We start from the raw sequence: 16251 nt of genomic DNA on the forward strand, positions 1-16251 counted from the left end.
GTAAGATAGCAGACCAAAAAAGAGCACACCCTTACTTTCTTGTAGAAACAAAAAATAAACACCTACAGAGTGATAAAACAACTTTCTATGAGCTCTGAAAAACAGTCAAATAACTGTAACAACCAAGTGAGTGCCCAAAGAAAACCCACATTAAAAGTGGTAGGAAATTCCACAGATTTTTTTTTTTAACTTGTCCTTGCCCAGCGCCAATCTCCAACATGATGTGGCACAGTTGTGAAGAAACTGCTAAATTCTCAGTTTTCTCTTGGGTGTGGAGAGAGCAGATTGGAATTTGTTTTCAAAAGGTGCATGAAAATCGCAAGGACTGCAGATGGATAAACACCTAGGGCAAGAGATTACAGGCAGAGGAAAACAACAGAACATCTAAGGCCCTGAGAAGAAACATGATCAGACTCTTAGGAAATAAAACTTTTAAAAGTAAGTCAGGAATATTGAAGAAGGAAAAAAAAAGTACATACACAGACCCTGAAAGGAAATAAGGGAATCAAAATGTGTATCTGTAGAGTATCAACTAACACGAAGGAAAGCAGTAGTGGAGGAAATGAGGGATTGAAAAGCTATAAAACATACAGAAAACATAGTAAAACTTTTTTTTTTAACCATGGACATGTATTGCTTTTATTTTAAATTAATTGGAAAAAAAGAAGATAAAAGAAACATCTTCATTCCCCAGGAAGTAACCTTAACCTTTCTGTCTATACACATCAGCCTTACCCCTCCAATCTTCCTCTAGTTTGTAAACAGCATTTGGCACAGTCAATACATGTCTGCTGAGTGTGTAGTAAAAGTCAGGGTTAAACTCAGTTTTTTTGGCTGTGCCTGCAGCATGAGAAAGTTCTTGGGCCAGGGATTGAACCTGCACCATGGCAGTGACATGAGCCACAGCAGTGACAATGCCAGAGCCCTAACCTGCTGAGCCACAGGGGATTCCTAAAGTCAGGCTTTGAGAAGCTTATAATCTGGATGGGGGATACTCATCTTGAACTGGAAAAGTATTTAATTTATAATTATTTTGAGAACCAAAAAAAGGGAAGTAATTAGGTGTAATTGGATTAAACACTCCAATTAAAAGAGATATTGACAGAATGGATTTAAACTGTACATTGGATCCAACTATATATTATCTGTAAGAGACTCACTTTAGATATAAGGACATACACAGGTTGAAAGTGAAATGATGAGGAGTTCCCTCTGTAGTGCAGTGGGTTGAAGATCAGTGTTGTCTCTGCCTTGGCTAGGGTTAGGGTCACTGCTGAGGTATGGGTTCAATCCCCAGCCCAGTGCAGTGGGTTAAGGGTCTGGGGTTGCTGCAGCTGTGGCATAGGTTGCACCTGCAGCTCAGATTCAGTCCCTGGCCTGGGACTTCCATATGCTGTGCATGCAAAAGAAAAAAAGTGAAATGATGAGGAAAGATATCCCATGCAAAAAGAAGCCAAAAGAGAGCAGGAGCAGCTATACTAATTCCAAACAAAATAGACTTTAAGGGAGTTCCCATCGTGGCGCAGTGGTTAACGAATCCGACTAGGAACCATGAGGTTGTGGGTTCGGTCCCTGCGCTCCCTGCGCTTGCTCAGTGGGTTAAGGATGCAGCGTTGCCGTGAGCTGTGGTGTAGGCTGCAGACCCGGCTCGGATCCCACGTTGCTGTGGCCCTGGCGTAGGCTGGAGACTACAGCTCCGATTAGACCCCTAGCCTGGGAACCTCCATATGCCGCGGGAGCAGCCCAAGAAATAGCAAAAAGACAAAAAAAAATAGACTTTAAGTAAAAAACTGTTACAGGAGACAAGATTATATAATGATAAAAGAGTCAATTCACTAAGAAGATATAATGATTATAAACATATATACACCAAACATGAGAGTTCCAAAATATATGAAGCAAATATTGACAAAAAATAGATAGCTCTACAATAATAGTAGGAGAATTCAATAGACTACTCTCAATAGTTGATAGAACAACCAGACAGAATATCTGGAGGGCTTAACAGCATAAACCACTTGGGCCAAACAGACATATGGAACACTCCACCCAACAATAGCAGAAAACATATTTTTCTGAAGTTCAGTGGAACATTATCCAGGATAAACCATATGTAGGCCAGGAAACAAATCTTAATAGACTGATTTCATACAAAGTATCTTTTCTAATCAAAATTTAAATAATTAGAATTCAAAAGCATAAGGAAGACTGAAAATTTACAAATATGTGGAAATTAAAACTTTCTTAAATAACCAGTGGATCAAAGAAAAAACACGGGAAGTTAGAAAATATTTAAGGCAAATGAAATGAAAATGCAATAATACTAACGCTGATAGGATGCAGTTGAAAGTGGTGCATAGAGGGAAATTTATAGCTATAAATTCTTCACTTAAAAAGCTCTTATAATAACAACCTAATATTAATCCTTAAATGCCTAGAAAAAGAAAAACAAACTCTTATCATAAAGAAGGAAATAATAAAGGTTAGAGATAAACAAAATAGAGAATAGAAAAATAAAGAGAATCAGTGAAACCAAGAGTTGGTTCTTCAAAAAGATTGATAAAATTAACCAACTTTTAGTTACATTGCAAGGAAAAAAGATTCAAATAGCTAAAATCATAAATGAAAGAAGGGACATTACAGTTGATTTTACATAAGTAAAAAGGATTATATTATTACTATGAACAACCTTATTCCAACAAATTGGATAATCTAAATGAAATAGACAAATTCCTGAAACATATGACCTATCAAGATTGATTTAGTAAAAGGCAAAAGATTTATAGGATATGAAGAGAAACCAGAGTATATAATATATGGCACAAATGAACCTTTCCACAGAAAAGAAACTCATGGACTTGGAGAATAGACTTGCGGTTACCAAGGGGGAGGGGGATGGAGAGGGATGGATTGGAAGCTTGGGGTTAACAGATGTAGACTATTGCCTTTGGAATGGATTAGCAATGAGATCCTGCTGTGTAGCACTGGGAACTATGTCTAGTCACTTATGATGGAGCATGATAATGTGAGAAAAAAGTATGTGTAACTGGGTCACCATACTGTACAATAGAAAATTGACAGAACACTGTAAACCAGCTATAATGGAAAAAAATAAAAATCATTATAAAAAAAGATTGATTTAGGAAAAAAATATGAACAAACCTATAACTAGTAAAGAAATTGAATCAGTTATTAAGCAGCTCCTAACAAGGAAAAATTCAGGACCGGTTGGTTTCACTGGTGAATTCTTGCAAACATTTAAAGGAGAATTAACTAATGTTAATTAACTAATGTTCCTGAAATTCTTCCTCAAACTATTGATAAAGACCTCCTCAAAAACAAAACAACTCCTGAAACTACTTATACAAAAATCTTCAACAAAATATTAGCCAACAGAATTCAATAGAAGACTTAAAGGATTATATACCACAACTAAAGAGGATTTATCCAAGTAGTACAAGGGAATTTCAAGATAATGAAAAGCAATCACTGTAATACAATACATTAACAAGATGAAAGAAGAAAACATATTCTTGTCTAAATTTATGCAGAAAAACAATTTGATAAAATTCAACACCTTTTCTGATAACAACACTTAATAAACTAGGAATAGGAGGAAATACCCTCAAAATAATAAAAGCCATATATGGCAAAACTGCAATTAACATTATACTCAGGGTGAAAGCCTGAAGGATATTCTTCTAAAATAAGGAAAAAGACAAGGGAGTCCACTTTCACCACTTCTTTTCAGCATATTACCAGACGTCCTGGCCAGAGCAATTAGGCATGAAATAAAAGCCACCTAAATTGAAACAGGAATAAAATTAGCTCTGTTAATAGATGATATTATTTTAATGCAGAAAACCCTAAAGATTCCATGCAGAAAACTTTTAGAATGAATCAAAGTTGCTAGATATAAAAACACAGAAAAAAGAAAAATAATTACATTTCTATACACTAACAATAAACAACCTGAAAGCACATTAAGAAATATTCAATCTGCACTAGTATCAAACAGAATAAAATATTTGGTAATTAACCAAGCAGCAAAAGATTTGTACGCTGAAAACTATAAAACATATTTGAAGGAAATTAAAGACAAATTAATGGAAATATTATGTGCTCATGAATTGAAGGATTTAATATTAAGATTTCAGTATTACCCAGAGTATCCTACAGATTAAATACAATCCTTATAAAAATACTTAATGACATTTTTTGCAAAAAAAAAAAGAAAAAAAAATCATTCTAAAACTTATCTCAAGGGACTCCTAATAGCCAAAACTAGCTTGACAGGGAAGAACAACCTTGGATTACCTGATTTCAAAGCTTACTACAGAGCCATGGTAATCAAAACAGTGTGGTGCTCTCATAAAGACGAATGTGTAGGGAGTTCCCTTTGTGGTGCAGCGGAAATGAATCTGACTAGAAGCCACGAAGATGCGGCTTTGATCCCTGGCCTCACTCACTAGGCTGGGGATCTGGCATTCCTGTCATGTAAGTTGTAGACGCAGCTCGGATCCCACAGTTGTTGTGGCTGTGGCTGGCAGCTGTAGCTCCAATTTGACCCCCAGCCTGGGAACTTCTATATGTCACAGGTACAGCCCTAAAAAGCCAAAAAAAAAAAAAGGCATATGTAGACCAATACAGTAGAACAGAGAGCCCAGAAACAAATCCTTAATATATGGTCAGATAGTTTTTGATAAGTGTGCCAAAAAATTATCATTAGTGGAGAAAGAACAGTCTTTTCAAGAAAAGGTGTTGGGAAAACTAGATAACCACACAGACAAAAATGAAGTTAGACCCTTACCCTTATACTGTGTATAAAAACTTAATCCATGGATCGAAGACCTACATAAAACTATAGAACTCCTATAAGAAAATATAGGAGGAAAGCACCATGACTTATATTTGGCAATAACTCTTGGATATGACACAAAAACACAAGCAGTAAAAGAAAAATTAGGTATGTTTTACTTTACCAAAATTAAAAATGTTTTGTTTCAGAGGACAGAGTGAAAAGTCATCACATAGAATAGGAGATAATATTTGCAAATCATATTATCTGATAAGAGATTACTACCCCAAATATATAAAGAACTCCTATAAATTCAACCCCAACAAGAAGAACAAAAAAAGAAAAAAACATGGTTAAAAATTAGACAGAGGATTTGAATAGTAACTTCTACAAAGGGGATATACAAATGGGTAATAAGTACATGAAAAGATCCTCAACATCACTAATCATTAGGGAAATGTAAATCAAAACAACATCCTATTTCACACCCATTAGGATACATATCACCAAAAAAAATTTTTTTCAGATAATAATGTGATGGCATGAATGGAAAACACTAGAACTCTTATACAATGCTTCTGGGAATTAAAATGGCACAGTCACTAGAGAAAACAGTATGAAAATTTCTCAAAAAATTAAATATAGAGATACTATATAATCCAGCAAGTCTACCTCTGAGTATAAACCACAAAGAATTGAAAACGGATTCAGATTTTTACACTCATATTCATAGCACTATTCACAACAGCCAATTTCTGGAGGCAACCCAAGAGTCCGCTGATGGATGAATAGATAAAACAAAATATGGTATATGCATTCAACAGAATATTCAGTTTTTTTTTTTTTCCCCACTGTACAGCAAAGGGGTCAGGTTATCCTTACATGTATACATTACAATTACATTTTTCCCCCAGCCTTTCTTCTGTTGCAACATGAGTATCTAGACAAAGTTCTCAATGCTATTCAGCAGGATCTCCTTGTAAATCTATTCTAAGTTGTGTCTGATAAGCCCAAGCTCCCTATGCGAACTCATGCTACATGTAACCTTGAAGACATTATGCTAAGTGAGTCAGTTACAAAACGACAATATTGCATGATTCCACTTATGTAAGAAACCTAAATAGGCAGTAGATAGGATATTGGTGCCTGGAGATGGAGAGAGAGGGATATACAGTGTTATTATTTATGGAGTTAGTATTTACAGAGTTTCAGTTAGGGAAAATGAAAAAGTTCTAGAGATGGATGGTAGGGAAGGTTGCACAATAATGTAAATGTACTTAAGCACAGAACTGTACACTTAAAAATGGCTAAGATGGTAAATTTTATGTATATTTAACCAAAAATTTTAAAGTGGGCAAAAATCAATTTAGAAGTAATTTGTGTCAATTTGGAAACTAAGTGATACACTATTCCAGGTTTACTTGAAGAATGGTTGACAGATTGTTATTTAGTCAGTAATTCTTTCACTCATTAAATGCACAAAAAATTAAATATTATTTTTCTTTTGTTTTAGTGAGACTGAAGACTGTGACCCAGATACAAGTACTAAAATTTTAAAAGGTTGGATTATTTTTCTTAGTTAAAGTAGAAATATTCAAAAGAACACTGTACTGCTTTGTTCAGTTTTTTTAGTTATCAAACCTGAAGTTGATACTATTTGATTTTTTTCCTTATGAGCTTGTCTACTTTTAGAAATTATCCAGAACTACATCATAGAGATATTAAAACAAGCCAACTAGTTTGCTCTGTTGATGATTTTGATCAAGAATATGGTGTGATAATACAAACTTATATTTACCATGCTCCTATGAGAAATATCGACAAAATCAAGGTGTATCATATGAGTTTCTAGCAGAACCAGAAGCCATGATACTGGGATTTAACAATTTCTTTGAGAAATTATCTTTCCTTTGTACTTTGCCCTACCAAAATGCACCCCCCAAAAGGCTCTCTGTGAAAACCTAAGATGATTATTGTGGTTATAGCATGACCAAAAGATTGTCATCTTCCCTATAAAGTGGCCTTGAAATTTGAACTACATGTTTACTCTGGCTATTTTCAAACATGCAGCTCACTCCAGGAGTTACTTGAGAAACATATCCTCTCAACTTGGAAGTGGAGGTCATTTTATTAAGATGATTCATAGGATAACAATAAGTATGCCAGAATTCAATAAATACGCCATAACCAGAAGTTGTCAAAATAATCACTGATATGACTGTTGTATGATGGAATCATAGGCTGTTAGATTCAGACAAATCACTTGATATTATTTCCCCTCATTGTTTAGAAACTCAAGCACAGGGTGAGGAAGTGACTTGTCCAAGGTCACTTTGTGTCAGAAGCAGAGCCCAGTCTAGATCCCAAGACTCCTGACCCTAAATTCAGTGTTTTGTTTTGTTTTTTCCAACTTTGTCTTGGTGATCAAGCTTAACTCCTAAACCCTTCAGTAATACTGCAGCTGTCCAATTTAGTCATTTATTCATTCAAAGATTTACTGAGCACCTCCACTGTGTTCTAAAATTCCATTGTGAACAAGACCAACACAGTCCCTGATCTCATAGAATTTACATTGTAACTTGAGGCAGAGCATCAAAGATAATTCCAAGTAAACTATTTCCCATTTCATTTGGAACAAGAGCCAAAGAAATTGCAATGGCTTGCAAAACTCTGTATCGTCTCCATGACTTTCTTGCCATTCCTTAAATATTCCAGGAATTCAGGGTCTTTGCACTTTCTGGTCCTTCTGTAGTTGTTCTTCCCCGTGTCTACATTCCTCATCCCTCACTTTCAGATCTTTGTTCAGATCTCACCTTCTTAGTGAGGTCTTATTTGACCACACTCTTTTAACACTGTAATCTCATTCTCACAAATGTTACTACATATTCCACGTCTCGCTATTTTTCTCTCTAGCACTTATTACCATGTGACAGACTGCATAGGTTGATTATTTTTTCACTCTCTCCCTCTATAATGTAAGGTTCTTGAAGATCACAGCTGTATTCCCAAGAGCCTAAAACAGGCATGTGGTAGGAGGATGCAGTTAGTAAAATTAAAGAGACTATGAGAATAATTAAGGAGGGTGCACAAGAATCCTGTTTTGGCTATATTAAGATTGAGGTACCCATTAGACATTTAAGTTGAGGTGTGACATAAGCAATAGGAATTTAAGTGTGGAGTGCAATGACAAGGTCAGGGTTGAACGTATCCATTCTTAATTTTAGTTTATAGTTTTGTATAGAATACAGAATAAAATCTCAACTTAAATGTGAATATCTTAAGATTCTGAATTCATTGAATCTTCATCAAAACAAATTCCTAGTAGATCCTGGAAAGATGATAGCCATCTAACCTAGAAACATAAAAACTGGTGTAGTTTTTAAGCCCTAGTAGTAAATCCATATGGCCTCAGTTGTTTAAAAGCAAAAGTCAGTTCAATTATGTACAATATAGAGTCAGACACTTTAGAAATATCAACCAACAATGAAATTTTGCCAGTTTCATCAGATAAGTCAAATAATCAGCTCTTCTCATATTTGACTTAATTGAGGTTTTACTACTTTTTTTCCCCCAGAGCCTACATTGAACCAAAGGGTTATTCAGAGAGTAACCGCTTGTGTTGACTCTTGATGATTACATGCCCATAAAATACATAGTTTTTACATATGTGATATATCATTGAATCTTCTTGTGAGGCCGGAAGAAAACAGTTTCATTCATAGTCTACACTTGGGGTGACTAAGAGAGAAATTAGACTCAATTTGCCAATATTTGCAGAGTTGTAAATAGGCTAAAACTCAAATTTAGGTTTTCTGACTCTAGCAGGTTAGAGTGGTGGGTCTTAGTGAAACTTCTCTCATGGTATTATTTCTACCTCTTTGGGTTGAATTTACTGATACATTGATCTCCCCTGAAATTTAGGCAACTTTTAGTACTGCAACAACTCCATCAGATTTCCTCTTGATATTGCTTCAAAATTCATTTGATTCTCACCCAAAGTATCTCATAAGAATAGCACCTCCCTCTTTGTTCCAGTTATCTGCTTTTAATTAGCTATGTAGAATCAAAGAGCATAGAGCTGGGAATGTTCTTAGGTATCACCTATAAGGTAACTTCTCATTTCACCTGTAAATACATAGGCCCATAGAGATTGAGTGGTCATGCATAGATGTATAGCTACCGAGTTACAGAAACTGCTTTTCCTACTACATCACACTTCATCTTTCATAATTACTAAAAGAAGCACTAATACATGCCCCAGAATTTTAGGGATCTCATCTATCTCAATTTTGTTCACACTGTCTATACACTAAAAATAATAGTTATTTCTTCTATCTGTCTAAATTCTATGACTTTCTTGTGAAAAACAGTAAGATTAGGTTTGTGTTAACACTATTCATGCTTCAAAAAACAAATTAATGCTTTTTTTTCTTTCCCTATCCACAGAATATTCTCAGGAACTAAAGCCAGAGAATTCAAACAGTATTAAGGTAAATACTTTTTCAATAGCCTCTAATTAGTACATTCATTAGTAATGGGTTCCAGTTGAATACAGCCTATTTTTCAAGGTCAAATCAGAGACTGTTGCTACTTGAGGGGCATCAGGAAGCATTCCCCTATTTCTAATTTCTTCATGCTCAGATCTCTTCCTGACTGAGACTTGTCCATAGCACCCAAAAACTCCATTAATCAAAATTCTCACCTTAAGTGCATAGGATAAGCTACCGTTCCTCCCTAGCACCTAGATACAATTTCATTCCTTAACTCCATTGCTGCAGTCTCTGGAGAAAACCTAGGGCAGGGAGACCCAAGTGATGGACTTGATAAAGGAAGGGAGGAAACTGAAGCTTCAAAGGACTGACTAAAGTCAGTTTTTCAAAAGGCCCAGCTACCTTCTAATGTAAACTCAGGAAGTGTTCCCTTTCCGAATCTTTTTTAGAAAGTTTCCAGTGGTGCTCACGCTACGGATCTTCTGTTTTATCTGCATGTTTCTTAGCTCAATTTTGTTCCACCTTTAAGCAAATCTCCCCAACTCCATGACACACAGTCCCTCAAATTATCCAGTCACTTCTCATTATCAGAGTAATTTTCAGAACCAAATCTTACAACTTACACTTAAGCTAACTTTTGCCACATCTCTAAAGATACTGGCTTCATTCCTCACATATAAACATCTATTTGACAACCTCAGGCTTCACTTAGGCCATATTAAAAAAAAAAAATCATATGGCACTAAAGAGGAGACAAAGAATCTAGAGTCTGAGGACCTTATGCTTGTGCCAAGCTGAATTGCTGCTCATCTGGGCCTTTTTGGCTCTTGACCTTTTCCTTACTCACTGCTTTTGCTGTGGTCAAACTATGATTAAGGCTGTTATTTAGGTCCAGTTCCGAGTATGGTGGAGGAAGCACATTCTACCTGTGGGTCTCACTGATTAAAACTAAATCTTTGGACAGTAACTGGGTATTCTGAAAAATAAATAATAACAGGAGTTTGAGGAGGGAAATGAAAATTCAAAAAGCAATATCATTATGAGTTTCCTTTTTTTTATTCTCACATCTCCTAGCTTAGACCCAGGGCAGTTCAAATTTTGTAATCATACAGAAGAAACAGTCAAAATAAGAAAGCTCCAAGAGAAACAGTTGCTTTCTTACCAGAATTAGGAAGAAACTGATCTGAAGTTCTATAGACATAAGGTTATGAGATAATTAGAACTTGAACTATAGTCTCACTAGTGGTACATATATGAAATACTAAAAAAAAAAAAAAAAAAAAAAAACCTGCAAAGACTTTGACACCTGAATTTACGTTGGAACCACAGCCTAAGAAGTCAGACTTAGGATTTGTGGTCTGAACTTAACAGGTTAATTGCCTACTTAAACAAACAAAACCCCCAAGCCACTACTGAGGATTTTAACAGTTCTTGGTTTAGAATCATATAAATTATTCAAAATGCTCAGGATACAATCCAGTATTATTCAATATACAAAGAACTAAGACAATGTCTACAACTTTTAAGGGAAACAACAAGAGATGCCAACTCCAACGTAGCTAAGAGTTTGAAATTTTCAGACCAAACCTTTAAAGCATTGATTTAACAATGTTCCATGAAGCAACAGCAAATATTCTGAATCAAATGGAAAGCTAGATATTCTTAGCAGAACTTAAGTGTAGTTACTCATCTCAGACACAGGATAACATTTGCTCTCCACCTCATGACTAGGAATTATCAGTGGGATTATCAACTCTAATTCTCACACAGTAGAGTCATGTGTTTGTTTTTTAGTATCTAAATGTGTCACACCCACAGGGATTTCAATTCCAGCAGTGGTGTGGGACCCAGGGATTCATATTTTTAAACAATTTTTCACAGGTAGCTCTTACTGTGCAGCCAATAATGAGAGTAAGTTTTGTAGATAGTCTCTGCTCCATTTTAATCTTTAGGTATCCTGTTTAAAAACCTCAATACATAAATTTCTTCTAGTCCTCTTGAAGGAACTATGGTAAAACTCCCACATTAATATCTGGTAGTCTTTACATAATCTATACACAATACATTGTATATTACATGCATTCAGACTTATTTCATTGACTTGTTTACTTCCCTTTAAAATTGTTAGCATTGTAGAATAGCTACAGTGAAGTCCATCTACCTGTCCCAGGCTATTTTAAGCCTTTCTGGAAAAATTGCTACTTTTGAAACAAAGATATGATAAAGGCCTACAGAGTAAAGCCAGTATCTGAGCCATGTTCCCCTCCCTAGGTTCACACAGCCACTTTATTTCTCCAGATTCCAAAATGGCTAAGATTCCCATACAGGGAAATTAGAGTTATGTAGTAAACATCTATTTTTCCTTCTCTCATATCCAGTATCAGAAAAGAATTTATAATTGACTACTCCAACTCATCCAGGATAGGGGGATACAGAGCTGACATTTTTTTGTCAGTTAGGATGTCTGAGCCTTCAATCATCATTTAGTAGTCAAGGCCCATATCTGTGAAAAGGGTCAATCCTACACATCATAATTGGCAAAAATTATGGGTCTCAGTCTCAGAGCATAATTATTTGTGACTGCAGGGCACAGATATTACATTAACTGCTATAATGATTATACTACATCTCTGGAGGATATCTATATATAATATGTAAGAAAAGACTGAGTCAATATTTTGCTTTGTCTTGGCAGTTTATCACCATATTTGAAGGAAATGAGAATATTCTTGGCAGTGTGAATCCCTCAAAAGAAGTCATTTCAGGTACAAAATATATTATCCTTTTAATATTACTCCTGAAATGAGTGGTTTCTCTCATCCCTTGCAGTATTGACACCTATTATCAATATGAGATTGCTATGTATAAAAATATAAATAGTAAGATATTATCTCTATCGTAGTTTATTATGCAATTCTAAAACCAAAAGGGTAATAGATAATGGAACTAATATTGATTATGTATTAGCTACCTTCATTTTACTAAAGAGAGAGTGAGAGAAGGTTGCTTAAGGTCACCTCAAGCTAGTAAGCTGCAGAGCTGGGATTCAAGTACAGATCTGACCGACTTCAAAGCCTAAGCACATTCAGCATGACCATATTTCACATGGTCAGATATTTACAGGTGCTAGGTGGGTAACATAAATAACACTAGTAGTTTGAGCACGAGTCTGTGGTCCATTGGAGATGTCATGTCCCATTTAAAAAAAGGAGCTGCTCACAGGTCCAGTCATTGGTCTTTGCTAGATTGTTGGTAATTCAGGTCTTAGCATTCTTCAAAAGAAACTGGAGGTGGAAGTTTTATGTGAAAATTCCCAACTTTCCAGTTGTATCAAGTAATTCAAAACACTATATGGACCAAATAAAACTTGTTCATATCTCCTTTACCATATTGTGTTCCTTCAGCAAGTCTTAGAGCTCTGATTTACAAAAGAGGAAATGGAAGTAAATAACTGTCTGAAGTTAACACAGTCAACAAATGGAGAGCTTTAAGGGCTCAAAAGCATATCTTCTGACTTTAACCCTACATTCTTTCTTCCCTCTACATTGAGGTTCCATAGAGCTGCCATTGCATCCTGGAAATAGGTCCTCATTGGGTAAATGACCAGATAGCTTATGGTTTTGGAGTAAAAAGAACTATTAACTGATAAAAACAAGGGGTCACTGTTTTCTGTGTGGATGATGCTAGGACACCAACTATCCACCAGTCATCTAATAATGAATGTGGATTTAGGCAGTATCTTCAGTGTTGTTTCTAGGAACTGCCCTGGAACCACCTAGGATACCTTTTAACAATGCAGATTCCCGGCTTCTCTCCAGACTGGCTAAGTTATTAGCATTTTGGAGTAATGGTGCCCAGGAATCTGCATTTTTAACAAGATAACTAAGTTTTCAGGACATTAACTCTTAACTCTCCAATGAGAATTTCAGAAGCCTTGGAATAATGCCTCAATTGTGTTAGTATACTTTTTTATCTTGCTTTTTCAGAATAGCACACCAAAAAACTTAAAATATACTTTCTTATTCTTTATTTATGCTACTGGCTTTCTTAGCTTTAAATTTTCTGTTGGCCATTTTAGCTTTAACCATAGAAAATTACCTTGCTAGAAAAAAGAAATCTTGGAGTTCCTGTCATGGCTCAGCAGTTAGCAAACCCGACTAGCATCCATGTGAACATGGGTTCAATCCTTGCTTTCACTCAGTGGGTAAAGGATCCAGCATTGCCGTGAGCTGTGGCATAGGTCACAGACATGGCTTGGATCCCGCATTGCTGTGGCTCTGGTGTAGGCCAGTGGCTGCAGCTCAAATTGGACTGCTAGCCTAGGAACCTCCATACTCCATGGGTGCAGCCCTAAAAAGACCAAAGAGACTGAAAAAAAAAAAAAAAAAGACAAGACAAATCTAGGTAACTGCAAGATATATAGTCATGAACTGGCATTTACTGGAATTAAGAAAATATAGGCTTTTATGACTGTGTGTTTTTATGACCTATCACATCTTACTGTTAAGTATGAGAAAAGTACATAAATGTTCACCTCTGTCTTTACATATAAAATAATAATTTTCTTTAATTATAATATGATTTTCTCTAAAAACCCATGCCCTGAAGAAATGGTACAGAAAAATGAATCCAAAAGGAAAATCTTTTATTTTTCTCTGCAGCCCTCTCTTCACATAACAACAACAAAAAAAATCACTTGAAGTTAGTGAACTCAAAATTTACCTAAAGTGGTAATAAATTATTAGCAGTTTTAATGCACTTTTGTTTTCAGTTGAGCACTCTGAAATACACACCCTCACTGTAAAGTGGTGAAATTAACTCTCCCATGTGAGTTTAGCTCACCAGGCTTTCTTTCTTTTTTTTTTTTTTTTGGTCTTTTTGCCTTTTCTAGGGCTGCTCGAGCAGCATATGGAGGTTCCCAGGCTAGGGGTCCAATCAGAGCTGTAGCCGCCAGCCTACGCCAGAGCCACAGCAATGCAGGATCCGAACTGCGTCTGCAAGCTACACCACAGCTCACAGCAACGCCAGATCCTTAACCCACTGAGCAAGGGCAGGGACTGAACCCGCAACCTCATGGTTCCTAGTCGGATTTGTTAACCACTGCACCATGACAGAAACTCCTCACCAGGCTTTTTAAGAGTTTTCTGCTAGAAAAATATTCCTTGCACACCTGATTAGAGAAGTAGCAGAGTGTAATAGGAATAATGGTGCCATGAGAATCAGAAGGCTGGACCCTAATCCAGCTTGGCCACTTTCTACTCATGTAATCTTAGACAAAGTTTCTGACCTCACCAAGATTTATATCCAAAAATGGAGATATCACTTTTTCTGTTTCTTTCACAGGCATGTTGGAAGGGTCAAATCAAAAGAATCTCTAGAGTTCCCATTGTGGCTCAGCAGAAATGAATCTGACTAGTATCCATGAGGATGCAAGTTCGATCCCTGGCCTTGCTCAGTGAGTTAAGAATCCAGCGCTGTAGTAAGCTGTGGGGTAGGTCACAGACATGGTTGGGATCTGGTATTGCTGTGGCTGTGGTGTGGGCTGGCAGCTACAGTTTAATTCAAACCCTAGCCTGAGAACTTCCATATGCCATGAGTGCAGCCCTAAAAAGAACAAAACAAAACAAAAAAAACAAAAAAGTCTTTGTGAATTTTTGTTTGTTTGTCTTTTTAGGGCCGCACCCATGGCATATGGAAGTTCCCAGGCTAAGGGTCTAATCAGAGCTTTAGCTGCTGACCTACACCACAGCCACAGCAACTCGGGATCTGAGCCACTTTTGCAACCTACCCAACAGCTCGCAGCAAAGCTGGATCCTTAACCCACTGAGCAAGGCCAGGGATCACACACACATCCTCATGGATACTAGTCAGGTTCGTTTCCACTGAGCCATAATGGGAACTCCAAATCTTTATGAATGTTTTTTAAATCCCATAAATTATTTTATAAATGCCAATTTCTGAATTCTAAATCACCAGTGCTATAGTATGACTGCATCAATTCAAATGTCTAGTAAATATACATACTACCTTTTTTTTTTTTTTCCGCTTTATCCACAGAAACTTTCAAGCCCAGTATTTCCAAACAAGGATCTAATATGCTGGCAAGGGTATCTTCAGCTTTGTCAAAAGTGTTTTCTCGAACTAACACCAATATTTCCAGATCTTCCTCACCACATCACCAGGACAAGCAATGAAGCTTCTGTACCTGATATAACTATGCTTACATTTCTCTTAGAAAATAAAATATTTTATAAGACATAACATAATGTCCCATAAAGATGATTCTTCTAGTACTGAGCAAAAAATTAAGAGAAAGATAAGTATGATGGAGACCTGGGTAAGTGAAAGTTTTAATAAATGCTTTTGATAAGCATTTTGGTATGAGGAGCTACTAGTGCTAGCATTATGTACCATGAGGATAAAGAGAAAATGTGTACTCTACTCAGTAAACCAGTCAGCCCCCATTACCTGAAAACAAAATTGAACTTTTCCTATTAAATTCTTGGAGGGTATTTTCCCTAAAATAGTTAACGGATTGAGATGAAACTCAGGCTGAACTCTATGACACAGCCATGAAAACGACAGACTCACTGTAAAAGGGGTATTTGGATGTTCAAACAGAAGTATTTATGCCACCTGCAGATACTTTCATCAGTTTATAAAACACCTCCCAAACAAAAATATCCAATTATGGATAAATTTTCTATGCATAAAAATAACCTGTCACTAAAAGCCCCTTTACATACAGCATACCTTTTTGGATAAAATACCATCAATAAATAAATTTTTGGTCAGTAAAGTTATTAGATTCCTTATATAAATCTCGTATATGAATATAGCTATCAAGTTTCTATTTGTAAGAACATAAAAAGTACTGAGGAAAACTGAACAAGATGGATATCTAGTACATAAAGTTTTCAAAATCAGTTAAGTTGCTTCTTTGTGATACGTGTCCAGCTTCAT

General features: G+C 36.1%; 1 protein-coding gene across 1 annotated transcript in view; it reads left to right on the forward strand.

Moving 5' to 3' along the window:
* FSIP2 (fibrous sheath interacting protein 2) overlaps nucleotides 1–15502 on the forward strand; it is a 96528-nt gene extending 81026 nt beyond the window's left edge. Inside the window, 4 exon segments of the mRNA XM_047773028.1 lie at nucleotides 6312–6358; nucleotides 9245–9288; nucleotides 11984–12053; nucleotides 15346–15502. Coding sequence (XP_047628984.1) covers nucleotides 6312–6358; nucleotides 9245–9288; nucleotides 11984–12053; nucleotides 15346–15482 — 298 coding nt within the window. The 3' untranslated portion in view covers nucleotides 15483–15502.
* Nucleotides 15503–16251: the final 749 nt, after the last annotated feature.

Source organism: Phacochoerus africanus, chromosome 3 (genome assembly GCF_016906955.1).
Source record: "Phacochoerus africanus isolate WHEZ1 chromosome 3, ROS_Pafr_v1, whole genome shotgun sequence".
Taxonomy (NCBI): Eukaryota; Metazoa; Chordata; class Mammalia; order Artiodactyla; family Suidae; genus Phacochoerus; species Phacochoerus africanus.